Genomic DNA, 14,270 nt, shown 5'->3' with positions numbered 1-14,270 from the left:
CTTGGAGTCAAGAAGAGCTAAATTCAAATACTATCCTAGATACTTTCTAGCTGTGTAATCCTGGGCAAGTCACTTAACCTCCATATGCCTCAGGTACTCTATCTGTAATAATAACAAAACCTATCTCCCAGGGTTATTTTGAGGATTAAATGAAATATTGCAATCTATTTTGTAAACCTTTAAATAATCAATAGATAGATAGATAGATGTTACCTTAATATTATTGTCTTTCTATAGTGACAGACTTAGAAGACTGAAGTTTTTCAAAGCCCTTCCTCTACTTGTTCAGCCTGCTTATACTTTATTCCCCTCTGCACAGTCTGTAATCCAACTACAATGGGTTAGTTGCTCTTTTTCAGAAGTTTCCGTTATGGGATCTCTTTCAGAAGGTGATCGGTGAATTCTTTCACTTCTACTTTGCCTTCTGGTTCTATATTATCTGGACAATTTTCCTTTACAACTTCTTGAAATATTGTTTTTAGGTTCTTTTTGTTATCATGGGTTTCAGGTAGTTCAATAATTCTTAAATAATTTCTTCTCAATCTATTTTCTAGGTCAGTTGTTTTCACAATGAGATATTTCATATTTTCTTCTATTTATTTCAGTCTTTTGACTTTGTTTTCTTAATGTTTCATGAATTCTTTAGCTTCTACTTGACAAATTCTAATTTTTAATTTTCTTCAGTGAGGTTTTATGCCTCTTTTACCAAGCTGATAATTCTTTTTCATAATTTTTTTTGCATTTCTTATCAGAATTTTCCCCCTACCATTCATTTTAAAATCATATCTTGATCTTTTAAAATGTATTTTGTTAGCTCTCCTAGGAACTCTTGTTAGGCTTGTGCCCAATCTTCATATTTCTTTGTGGCTTTGTTTGTAGGTGTTTTCAATTTATTGTCTTCTGAATTTATGTCTTGAGCTTACCTATTACCATAAAAGTTTTTTATGGTCATATTATTATTTTGTTGTTGCTTGCTTCTTTTTCCAGTCTATTTCTTAACTTTGGAGTTTATATTAGAATTGGCTCTTCACTGCTCTTGGGCAGGGGGGAGGTTGGGGGAGGAGAGGTTGGATAGCCTAAGCTTCACTGGCTAGATTTAGAGGCCTATAATTTTTGGTGCTTCTAAGATGGTATGCTCTAGGGAGATTTCCTCTCACCATCCTCTTGATCTGAGCTCTTGTCCTTACCCAGGAGGGTCTCTGCTCCCTCATGACCACAGAAAGTAATTAGAGACCCATTTCTTAATGTATGTTACTGTATGTATCCATAGAAATTATGTCTGAAGCTCATAGTCATTAATTTTACAAGTAAAAAGAAAAGGGCTGTATAAATTTCCTAGATAAGAAGCAGGGTGGTAGCCACAGTTAGAATATAAGTAGGAGGTAAACTCCTTGAGGGCAGGGACAATTTCATATTTTATCTTTGTATATCTGATTCCTGACAGTGTCTGACACATATTAAGCACTTAACAAATATTTGTTAAATCAATTAATTCCAGAAATATGTGCAGTTTGGTGCACTGAGAAATTTTATTTTCATCCATGTCTGTATGCTCAAATAGCAGTTGCCACTAGCATGTACTTCTTTGAATATGACAATATTATACTGTAATGGGGAAGGGAGAGAAAGAATATGAATTTATATAGTGCCTATTACTATGGGCAAGGTGCTATACTAAGCACATTTTCCAAATATTATCTCCCTTTGTCCTCACAACAATCCTGAGATGTAGATGCTATTATTGTCCTCATTTTACCATTGAGGAACTGAGGCAAAGAGAACATATGTGACTTCCCCAGGGTCACATAGCTAGGAAAACAGTATTTGAGTGTAGGTCCTCCTGAGTAGAGGCACGGCACTCTATCCACTGCACCATCAACTGCCTGAGTGTTGGGGGCAGGTGAAGAGAAAAGGAAGGAAGAAGAAATGGATGGGCATCCTCCACTACTTGTCTTCTGCATGCTCTTAATATTTACCAGTATTCAATCCTTCCTTCATACTCACTTCTCAGGCTGAGATTAAGACAAAAATAGAAATATAGATCTTTGGTACAACACATAGCCTCATTTTATTTTGTTTGTTTTGTTTTGGTTTTGGTTTGTGTTTTTTTTAGTGAGGCAATTGGGGTTAAGTGACTTGCCCAGGGTCACACAGCTAGTAAGTGTTATGTGTCTGAGGCCGGATTTGAACTCAGGTACTCCTGAGTCCAGGGCCGGTGCTCTATCCACTGCACCACCTAGCTGCCCCTCATAGCCTCATTTTAAACCTGATTTCTTAAGAGAAAGAAAATAGTTTATTTCCTGAAATAATATGAAGTTTAAATTATTTATTTAGAGAATACTGGTTGCCCTGGGCATAGTCAAATTTACAGTTATACAGATCAAATCAGGTTGTCTTTTAAAAGAAATATGCAATGGGCACTTTGCTATACGACACTATTGTATGCCCACTTGCACTCCCTCAAAAAAATCACACAAGTCTTTAGAAATATCAGGTCTCATTTTGCCAGTATCCCTCTAGAAATGTGTTCTAACTTTTAGGACTTCTGCAAAATTAAATTGACTAATCTCTTCACTATCTTGGCCCCCTCCTGCCTTTCCAGACTTTTAAACCTTATTCCTCTCTACATACTCTTAGTTCCAGTCCATCTCCCAATTCCACATCCAGACTCCAGGCACATTCACTGACTTCCTCATGCCCCCCCCACCTCTCTCCCTCTCTCTTCTTCTCTCTTCCTCCCTCCCTCCCCCCCTCCCCTTTGACTCCAGGCTTCCTTAAAGTTATAGCTAAAATCTCATCTTTGACAGAAAGCTTTTCCTCATCCTCCTTAATTCTAGAGCCTTTCTTCTATTTATTATTTTGAATTTATCTTATATGTACATCATTTGTGCATTGTTGTTTTCACGTTGTCTCCTCCCTAAGACTGTGAGCTCCTTAAGGAAAGGGATTGGATTTTGCCTTTTATTCTATTCCCATGCTTAACACAGTGTCTATGCATGGTAATTGCTTGATAATGCTTGCTGACTGACCAGGAACAATGCACTTACCCTCTCTCAGTCTTAATTTCTTTATCTGTCAAATTGGGATAATAATGCTTAATAATGCTACCTAATCTCACAGGACCAGTGTATGGAAAGTCTTAAAATCTTATGGAAATATTATTCTTATATGTTCAAGTCTATGTACTCTAAAGTTAAGATATAGTGCATCTGAAATGTTTTTAGTGGAATTTAATGATTGTTCTCTCACTTTTTCTTTTCACCATGCTTTTCCAATACCATCCCATTCAGATGTGAATAGGCAGTGCAAGAAACAAAGAGCTGAATAGAATGGTATTACACCCAAGTTTTAACAAATCCAGCTGGCTATCCAAAAAGCCTTTCACTTCTCTTTATAAGAACCAATTGACAAAAGTCTCATAGCCAACAAGTAATTTTGAATTGTCACATCTATATGACCACTAACTAAATCCCCAGTTCCCATAGTGTCCCTGTTTCAAATGGTGCCTGGATCTCTAAATATATGGTATCCTATATCATCACATAAGTGGCATTCAAAGACACTGAAATTTTTCAGGTAAAAACAAAGAGCTGTATCTCCCTTCTGTGTACAACCAAAGCACTGAAATTTGGCAGCTATAACTAAGTTTTGGGCCCTTTGCCAGTCTGTCAAATTAGGTTGTAATTGGCTGCTACAATCAAAAGCTATTAAGAAAGGAACACACACACACACACACACACACACACATACATACACACAGACATTTTATTAGTTTCCTTCCCGATTCCTGCCTTCTAAATCATGCCACAAAGCAAGACTCCATCCCTCTTAACAGTTTTAGTTAATCAAGAGAAGGGAGACTATCATTCCCACCATTCTATGGTCCTTCTCTTATTACCAGCTCTCTTCTACAGTAACAACAGCAGAGCTCCATGGTAGAAATTCAGAGAATTAAATTCTGGCCACAAATCAGTTGGCAAACTGGCAGACCATGTGGTTCGCAGAAGGGGGCTTCACCAGTTCTCTCACACCTTTACTCAGGAGCATCTGAGCTGATGCACTCTACATCTGTGACAGCTTCTGGAGAAGTTTCAAAGGAAGCCCGAGTAAAAGTGAATATAGTTGAAGAGACTGAAGGTAAAGGAAGAGGCATGTAATGAAGGGGAAGGGAAACAGTCAAAGAAAATCTTATCACCACTTTCCATCTAGAACAAGCTACATCTATAACTTTTGTCTGCTTACTTTTTGGGGGGGAGGGGGAGTTTTTCATGATAATTGAAAGTCAAAATGTCTACCCTGGATTGCCTTTGTCATTTCTCTTGGGGATGATGGATGATGCTTCAATCATTGAAGGAGTTCTTAAGCTGAGAACCATGAAATTCTTGTGTTTTTTTAATATTTTAATAATGATATTTCAGTATAATTTGGTGTCCTTTGTCCTCTCTAGCAGATTGTTTCCTCTATCATCTGCACTCTCTCATTTGTCTTCAATCTCTCCCTGTCTACTGGCTGCTTCTTTACCGGCTACAAATATGCCCATGTCTCCCCCACCCTCAAAAAATCCTCACCCTATCCAGCCATCTCCACTAACTATTGCCCCATATCACTAGGGACTTTTGGGGTTCAGCTCCTTGAGTAGGCCATCAACATCATGTGCTGCCACATTTTCTCACACTCTTCTTAACTCCACAATTTGACTTCTAACCTCATCATTCACTCAAAACTTCTCTCTCAAAAGTTACTAATGATCTTTTTTTTTTTTTGCGGGACAATGGGTGTTAAGTGACTTGCCTAGGGTCACACAGCTAGTAAGTGTCAAGTGTCTGAGGCCGGATTTGAACTCGGGTCCTCCTGAATCCAGAGCTGGTGCTTTATCCACTGTGCCACCTAGCCGCCCCACTAATGATCTTTCAACTGCCAAGTCCAATGGTCTTTCTCAGTCCTCTTCCTTTTAACACAGAATCATCCTCTGCTCTTTTTTGCCCTCTCCTCCCTAGGTTTTCATGACACTCTCTCTCCCATAATGGCAAGACAGTACCAGATTTATAATCCAGGGGTAAAACCCCAGAGTACCATCCCTTGTTGGATCAGTGTTAGAGCTGGATAGGGTCAGGAGGGAGGGGCAAGAATAGATCACCAAGTGATTGTCCAGAAAGAACAGGAAATTTGTCTCTTAAAGGAGTCACATACAGTCACCATTGATTTGACAAGACTGGGACAATACTAGTAAAAATTGTGGGAAAAGGAGATGAGAATTCAACATAGAAGATGAATTGAGGTGAATTTTTAAAATTTGAGAGCCACAAAAAAAGATGTTGGTCTTCATCCACAGGGAGCTGAGGAGGGCTGCAAAAGGAGAGATGCAAAGGATCTGATGGGGAAAGACCATAGGAGATTCTCAATATAAGGCATGTATTAATGAGCCATTCAAGGGGCTAAACTTATAAAGGCCTTTCAGGAAGGGTTCTTTCATGGGTATTGTTATTTCTATAGATTCTAAGTTGGGTTCTATTTGTTTTCACTGACAAACTTTTATTCTTTAAAATTGTAAGGTATTTGCAAGGAGAGTTGGTAATAACATACTTAGTGATATAGGAAGTTCCTAGATTATTTAGGTGGCACCAATGAACTAGACAATTGAGAAGTCCCCCAAAGTGTGCTTGACCCCATTATGTTTCTCTCAGAAAGAGACCTATCATACATGTGAAAAAACAACATCTCAAAACCTCTTAAGATAGTTAGAGACATGACACCTGTGATATTTTCCCTGACATCTGAAGATAACATAGAGGTAAGCACCATGACTTATAGCAAATCAGTGGTATTGTTCCAGGCCCTGCTATAGGAGAATGCTAGCAATGACACCTGCAGTGTACTGGGGATGAGGATTTTCCATTGTACTGGTTGAAAAACTCCAGATCAGGTTGCCCAATAGATAGGAAAGTCTGTGACCAAAAAGTCTCTATGCACAGAGGGGTCAGAAGTATGTAATTCTTTGTGCCAAGAAAGGCAGTAAAGTTTTCCAGAAATAAAATGTTAATAACCTGATGGAGGCAGAAGATTGCATACAGATCAAAAATAAGAGGTCAGCACCAGAATCAAAACAATTGAGCAAAGATGTAACATGCTGAAGAATTTGTTACCAAGAAAACAAAAATGTCTGGGTTCCACAGAGTTCACCCAATTCATAACCTTCTTTTTTGCTAGGGATATATATATATGGAGAGAGAGACAGAGAGACAGAGAGACAGAGAACGAACAAGAGCATGCAAGTTCTGGAATATTTGCCCATTCCCTTTCATTTGTTCATTCCTTTGTAGAATTGCTGGGTAAAATACAGTGTATCTATCCCCAGTGCATACATGTGGCTATAGATTGGTAAATGAGAAACTGAATAAGTTAAGGGAGGAGCAGTTATGGGGAGAAAACAAAGGCAACCAAAAGAGAAAAGAATGAATGGAGAGAAAAGACTGAAATATTGAAAGACTATTAAAATGCTTTGATGACACCTAAGAAACTGGAGGACTAATGGGGGCTAAGGAAAGGGGAGAGAGAGGGAGACAGACAGACAGACAGAGACAGAGAGAGACAGAGTAAGAGACAGAGAGACAGACATGGAAAGAAAGACAGAGACATAGAGATAGAGAGAAAGGGAAACTCCACTTGTCTCGTCAACTACATTGAGGACAGGGGGCAACCAAGGAATATTCCTATAACAGTGTTTTAAGATAGAATTTGTGAGGAAAAGTCTCTACCAGAGAAGTTTTATACTCAGGACTACAAATCACTCTGGGTATTTACATAGATCTTTGAGAATAATGGCTATTCATTTCCAAGAGGTCTATTTTGCTTTCTTCCTTTTAATAAAACCTGCCTTTGTAATGCTGCAATCTATCTACTCACAAGGGGGGAATTGGTCTCAGTATATTGGTGGGAGGGGTGAAGGTGAAAGAACATAGAATGCCATAAAACCATTCATGGGGTGAAGTGAAGATACAGAAGTAAGAAGAAGCATTTTTGCCAACTCACCCAGGACACCTCTTCCACAATGTGCCAGACCAAATTCAGATAAGAAAAGCCACGGAAAGTCATATAGAGTCATGTATCAATCCCAGGCCAGTTTAGGGAAATATATAGAGATTTCTATATACACTAGTATTAGGGTTCCCTAGGAGCTCACATTGATACTAGCAGCAAAGAGCATTCCAGCATTCAGGGATGGAAAGGGTGCTGACACAGAGCACAAAAATCCCAGGGAATATCTGAATTAGTACTGGGGACAGGAATAGATGTCATATAAGCCTGCAGTAGAATAATGAGGGCAAGGAGAACCAGCAGTTCGGTCATTCTGAATCTTCATAAATTCCTAGTGGGCTAATAGTGAATGAGTCTAGCATAAGTCTACTGAAACTCATCCATAAACAAGTTAGCAGATCCAAACCTGAAGCAGGAACTTGCAGAACTCAGATAACAAGGGCAGTGAATAGACCTCTTCCCAGATCACACAACTTTGGGAACAATGAAAATTGTATACTGAGCAGATTAAGCTATGAAAGCAACAGAGAAACATAAAAGGACAGAAACTCAGGTCAAACATCTTCAGAAGTGCTCAAAGGCCAGTGCTACCACTAAGTCAAATTCAAGAAGCAGGTTGGAAGAATGAGGAGGGAAAGAACCTACCCACAAATACTGACTATGGTGATTAAAAAACAAAAAAAAACTCAAGACATAAACACAGAAGACAATGACTTGGAAACATCTATAAGCAAAGCCTCAGAGAAAAATGCAGATTGGACATAAGTCCAATAAGAATTCCTAGAAGTTAAAGAGGTTTTTGTAATTTATTTATTTTTTCCATAAAAATATTTTATGATTTTACAGTTACATGTAGAGATAGTTTGCAACATTTGTTTTTATAAGATTTCTGGTTTCAATTTTTTCTCCTTCCCTCCCCTCTTCCCAAGACAGCAAGCAATCCGATATAGGTTATATATGTGCAAATCACATTAAACATATTTCTGCATTAGTTGGGCTGTACAAGAGGAATCAAAGCAAAAAGGAAAAATCTCAAAAAACAACAAAAAAAATAGAGATAGTATGGTTCAATCTGCATCTAGATTCCATAGTTCTTTTTTTTTTTCTGGATTTAGAGAACATTTGCCATCATGAGTCCTTTGGAACTATCTTGGACCATTATATTGCTGAGAAGAATCAAGTCTATCACAGTTGATCAACACACAATATTCTCCTGGTTCTGCTCATCTCATTCTGCATCAGTTCATGTAAGTCCTTCCAGGTTTCAAAGTTATTTTTTTAACTGAATGAGAGTGGTAGAGGAAAAAAAATGAGAAGGAAATCAGCTATACAAGAAAGATATGACAAAATAATTAATAGCTTGGTAAATGACGTACCAAATTTTATTGAAAAAATAACCCCTGGAGCAGCTAAGTGGCACAGTGGATAAAGCACCAACCCTGGATTCAGGAAGACCTGAGTTCAAATCCAGCCTCAGACACTTGACACTTACTGGCTGTGTGACCCTGGGCAAGTCGCTTAACCCTCATTGTCCCACAGAAAGGAAGGAAGGAAGGAAGGAAGGAAGGAAGGAAGGAAGGAAGGAAGGAAGGAAGGAAGGAAGGAAGGAAGGAAGGAAGGACGGACGGACACTCACTAGCTGTGTGACCCTGGGCAAGTCGCTTAACCCTCATTGCCCCACAAAAAACATACACACACACAAAGTCACAGAAATACCTGAGAGCTATAAACAAACAAATAAAAAAGATGCTAAGCATCATATTTCAAGAAATTATAAAAGAAAACTGCTTAGATATCTTAGAACCAGAAAGCAAAGTAGGAATCCAAAGAATCTACTGGTCACCTCATGAAAGGAATAATAAAAACTCCCAGGAATATTATAGCCCAAAATCCAGAGCTTCCAGGTAAAAGAAAAAATTACTGAAAGAAGTCAGAAAGAATGAATTTAAGTACTATGGAACCTTAGTCAGGATTATACAAAACTTCATAGCTAACAAGCTGAAGAAGCAGAGAGCTGGGAAATTGATGTTCCAGAAAGCCAAAGATATAAGATTACAACCAAAACTAAGCTCCCTAGGGAAACTAAATATATTCCTATGGGGGAAAATGGACCTTTAATAAAATAGAGGACCTTCAAGCATTCTTGTTGAAAAGACCAGACCATATGCCAAGATACACTTTGAAAAAGTATGTGATTTAGATATAAAGGTGACATTATAAGCAAATTAATGCAACATGGAGGAAATCATCTGTCAGATTTATGGATAGGGGAGAGTTCATGACCAAACAAGTGATAGAAAGGTTCACAGCAAATAAAATGAATAATTTTTATTGCCTAAAATTTGAAAGGTCTTTTAGAAACAAAACCAAGATAGCTGAAGTTAAAAGAAAAGCAAAACTCTAGGAGAAAAATCTTTACATCAAACTTCTCTGATAATGGTCCATTTCTAAGATATATAGCAAACTGATTCAAATTTACAAGAATAAAAGCCCTTCACTAATTGATTAATGGTCAAAGGATATGAATAGAAAGTTTTTAGAGGAAGAAACCAGAGCTATCAATAGCCTCATGGGGGAGAAAATGCTTTAAATCACTAATAGAGAAATGTAAATCAAAACAACTCTGAGTTGCCACCACATACCAATCAGATTAACTAAAATGACAAAAAAGAAAACTGCCAAATACTGGAGGGGGTGTGGGGAAACGGATACTCTAATGTACTGTTTGTGGTGCTGTGAATTAGTTCAACCACTCTGGAAAGCAATTTGGAACTATGCCCATAATACTATTAAACTGTGCATACTCTTTGACCTAGGAATAATGCTATTAGATCTAAGCCCTCAAATAGATCAAAGAGGGAAAAGACCCATATGTGCAAAAATATTTAGGGAAGTTCCTTTTCATGGTGTCAAAGAATTGGAAACTGAGGGGATGCCCATCAATTAGGGAATGGTTGAAAAGGTTATGGTAAATGAATATGATGGAATTAATGAATATTGTGCTATAAGAAATCATGAAGATGATTTAGGAAAACCCTGAAGAGACCTGTATGAATTGCTTCAGAATGAAGTGAGCAGAATCAACAGAGCAAGTTATACAGTAACAGAAATATTGAAAAGACATTTAACTTTGAAAGTCTTCATAATTCTGATCAATAAAATAACCAAGCAAAGTTCCAAAGGACTCATGATAAAACATGAGTGAATCCTGAAACATGTTTTCTTCTCTTCTTGGACAGAATTTGTTTTATATGACTATAAATATAGTTCTATATGTAGGTATGTATGTATATAGATAGATATAGATATAGATATATGTATGTATTTATATATGCATGTATGTATGTGTTATAATGGATTTTGGTTTTCTTGCCTTCTCAGTGTGTGTGAGAGGGAGCAGGGAAAGAGAGAATTCAGAATCAAAAATAAAATAAAAGTGAGTTACTGGGAGAAAAAAACTTTAAATTGTCAAAATATACATTTTTTAAATTATTCACAAAATCATTTCCCCAAATTCTTTGAGTGGGGGCTATGAACCAAAAGAATAAGAAATTCCCCCATAATATAGATGAGAGAACAGGATTACATCTGTCTTAGTGGAAGTCCTTATTAGGCCACTCTCCTGGTCCAGCTTTCTTTAGATTAATTGGAGCTATAAAATTTCCCACCACTTGGGTCAGCATTACTCTCAAAGGAAATAGCCTTCTTTATACCTCACTGTACTATCATCACTTTGGGTGCCTCTGTAAGAAACAGAAGTGGGGCAGTGGATGAATGGACCATTGTGCGAATTGAGTAGCATTTCTGACATTCTTTGCTGAGTTAGAATCCCTTGTGCCCCTTGTTATGTAATCAGGAAGTATTGCCCATTAACTATAGGTTTTCAATATCACCTTGACTCCCTTACATGTTATATAACGGGAAAAGAATGGAAAGAAACTCCATGGAAGAGGCACAGGAATTGTTGATTCCTTTAGTGAATAAATTCTAATCATCTGACAACTGTTTCAAGGAAGGGCAATCCACCTCAAATCAGCTAAGATACATTTTTCTTCTTTTTTTATTACATTAAAAACATGAGCTTCACCAATCAACACTGTTGCCACACTCTGCAACAATTATGTGCTTGTGGTTGTAGTCTATAAATTACATTTTTCAAAATTATACCCAATTTGTAAACTCATGGGCATAGAGACCATAAGATCATAGTATAAAAATGGATATCTTTAATTAACCTTTAATACCATGAAGATTCACACCCCCCCCTTATTTTAAAGATGAAAGAGATTGAGTATGGATGGAAGAAACTCTGAGTTAGCACCTTATACCAATCAGATTAACTAAAATGACAAAAAAGGAAAATGACAAATCCTGGAGGGGATGTGGGGAAATGGGTATGCTAACGTAGTGTTGGTGGTGCTGTGAACTAGTTCAACCATTCTGGAAAACAGTTTGGAACAATGCCCAAAATACTATTAAGCTGTGCATACTCCTTGACCTGAAGAAACTGAGGCCTAAAGAGATTAAATAATGCCTCAGATCATATAGATGATAAACAACAGAGGAAACTCCATATTTCAATTGAGGTCAGCAATTGCTCTGCCAATTGTCTTACAGAGTTGCCCAAGTTACTTGGAGGCTAAATAGCTTGTCCATTATCACACAGTCAATACATATCAGAAGTAGAACTTAGCTTAAAATATGCAAGACAAAAGTAAACCCTGATATCTGTGCACAGATCAAACTAAATAAACTGGCATAGACCAACAGGAAATCAAGTCCTCATGAAAATCTGACATCAGATAAATCTGATGTACTTTGATTCTCTTTTTCTCTTTGTTGATTTTCCACAGAAATTATTATTTCCTGGTCTCTTAGCTACACGAGGAGTCACAGTTGGTACAGATGCGTAGTACTGGACATCATGTCAATGGTAAATATGATAAAAATACTTTATGATAAATTGAATTCTAAAGAACCTAATTATTCTTGAACAGTTTACAAAGCTGAATAAACTGACTATTTTGTTGGAAATGAGTCATATTAAAAATATAAAGTAGAAACACAATATAAGAATACAGAAAGGTTCTGTGATACAGATTGTAACCCATTTAGAATTTAGAAGATTAATCCAAAGGAGGAAATTGAGGTACATGGAAAATAATTAACTTTTCCACGGTCCCAGAAAACATGAATATGAGGCAGGATTCAAACCTGCTTCTGTGAAACTGTTAAGATGGAGCTTTATTATTTCATGAACTACCATTCTCACCATTAGTAAAACTGGTATATAAAATAGATTTGAGAGGTCTTTTAATTCAAACTCAATGCCCCACTTGTCCTTCAGCAGCTCACAGAACAAGATGCTTGATAATTCAATGCATTTAATATTTGGTGAATATTTATTTTACAGAATCACAGGTCTTACAGTTGGAAGGGAACTCATCAGCAATCTAATCTAACTACTTCTTTCTTTCTTTTTGGAGGCAATCAGGGTTAAGTAACTTTCCCAGGGTAACACAGCTAGTAAGTGTCTGAGGCTGGATTTGAACTCAGGTCCTCCTGACTCCAGGGCTGGTACTCTATTCACTGTACCACCTAGCTGCCCCTAATCTAACCAATTCTCAAAAAGGAATTTGGACTATTACATACTGGAAAAGTAATTGACCAGCTCATTATCAAAGTATCACAGTGAGAGAGAACTTATTACCTCCTGAGACAGCCCATTCCACTTTTGGACAGCTTTAATTGTGAGAGAATGTTCCCTTATGTTAAAATTATATTTCTATCTTTGTAACTTCTACCCATTGCTTTTGGTTCTACCCTCTGGATCCAAATATAAAAATTCTAATCCCTCTTCCACATGTCCAATCTCTTTTAGGTGAAAAATCCCCAGTTCCATTAACTATTACTAATATTATATAGACTTAAAGCCCTTTTCCATTCTTGTTGTCCTCTACCTATCAGTCAGTCAATAAATATTCATTAAGCTTCTACTTTGGGGGGAAGAGCCAAGTTGGCAGAGAGAAGCCAGGAAGTTGCCTGAGCTCTCCCAAGTTTCCCTAAAAAACAACATTAAATCAAGCCTCTAAACAGATTCTGAAACTACAGAACCTACAAAAAGACAAAGAGACACAATCTTCCAACCTGAGATAATTTAGAAGACTTCAGGAAAGGTCAGTCTCACTCAGGCAAAAAGGGAGCACAGCGTGGCTCAGACAGCACAGCACAGCACTGAGGGCATCTGGGCAAGTCAACAGGAAGCTCTTGGCCACAGTCGAGCAACTGAGGCCCCTTGATCCTAGCTCAGCAAGCTGGTAGTGCAACAGGCCAGTTGTGAGATCCACCAGCACTAGTAGAGAGAGCAGGCTGCCAGCTGGAGGGCCAATCACAGGACAGGTGCAACTGGGCCTGGCTGTCCCAGCACCTAGAGCAAGCACAGGGAGCAAGCCCAGGCCGGTAAGAAATCCACAAGCCATAGAGGCCTCACAGTAGAAAGCCAGTGACACAGCCCCTATCTCCCAGCACAAGAAGCTTGAAACAGTGACCCTTGTGCCCCAAGAGCAGAACTCAACTTAAAATAATAATAATAATAAGCTTCAATATAAGTAAGAAACAAAAAAGAGCTCTTACCATTGAGAGCTTCAGTGTCGACAGGGAAGAGCTAAACATGAACTCAGATAAGGACAATACTCTCAAACTGCCAACATGTGAAGCCTCAAGAGGGAAGATGAATTGGTCTCAAGACCAAAAAGCCTTCTTGGAAAAGCTCAAAAAGGATTTTAAAAATCAGTTGAGAGAGGTAGAAGAAAAAATGGAGAGAGAAATGAAAGCAACGCAAGAAAATTATGAAAAAAGAACCAGCAACTTGGAAAAGGAAGCACAAAGATTGACTGAAGAAAACAATTACTTAAAAAATTCATTTGGCCAAATAAAAAAGGAAGTACATAATCTGACTGAAGAAAACAATGCCTTACAAATTTGAATTGGACAGTTGGAAGCTAATGAATCCATGAGACACCAGGAATCAGTCAAACAAAATCAAAAGAATGAAAAAATAGAAGGAAATGTGAAATACCTCATTGGAAAGACAGCTGACCTGGAAAAAAGATCCAGGAGAGACAATTTGAGAATTATTGGACTGCCTGAAAACCATGATCAGAAAAAGACTCTAGACACCATATTCCAGGAAATCATCAGGGATAACTTCCCTGATATTACAGAATCAGGATAAA

At 37.7% G+C, this 14,270-nt stretch overlaps 1 protein-coding gene across 1 annotated transcript in view; it reads left to right on the top strand.

Annotated features, from left to right (window-relative positions):
• The first annotated feature begins 3,932 nt into the window (after window positions 1–3,932).
• Window positions 3,933–14,270, top strand: part of LOC122755125 — a 70,762-nt gene continuing 60,424 nt past the window's right edge. The window contains exon 1 of the mRNA XM_044003481.1: window positions 3,933–4,137. Coding sequence (XP_043859416.1) covers window positions 3,933–4,137 — 205 coding nt within the window. The remainder of the gene's footprint in view (window positions 4,138–14,270) is intronic.

Source organism: Dromiciops gliroides, chromosome 4 (genome assembly GCF_019393635.1).
Source record: "Dromiciops gliroides isolate mDroGli1 chromosome 4, mDroGli1.pri, whole genome shotgun sequence".
NCBI lineage: Eukaryota > Metazoa > Chordata > Mammalia > Microbiotheria > Microbiotheriidae > Dromiciops > Dromiciops gliroides.
Note: the sequence above shows the minus strand (reverse complement) of the source record. Positions and strands in the feature narration are given on the sequence as shown.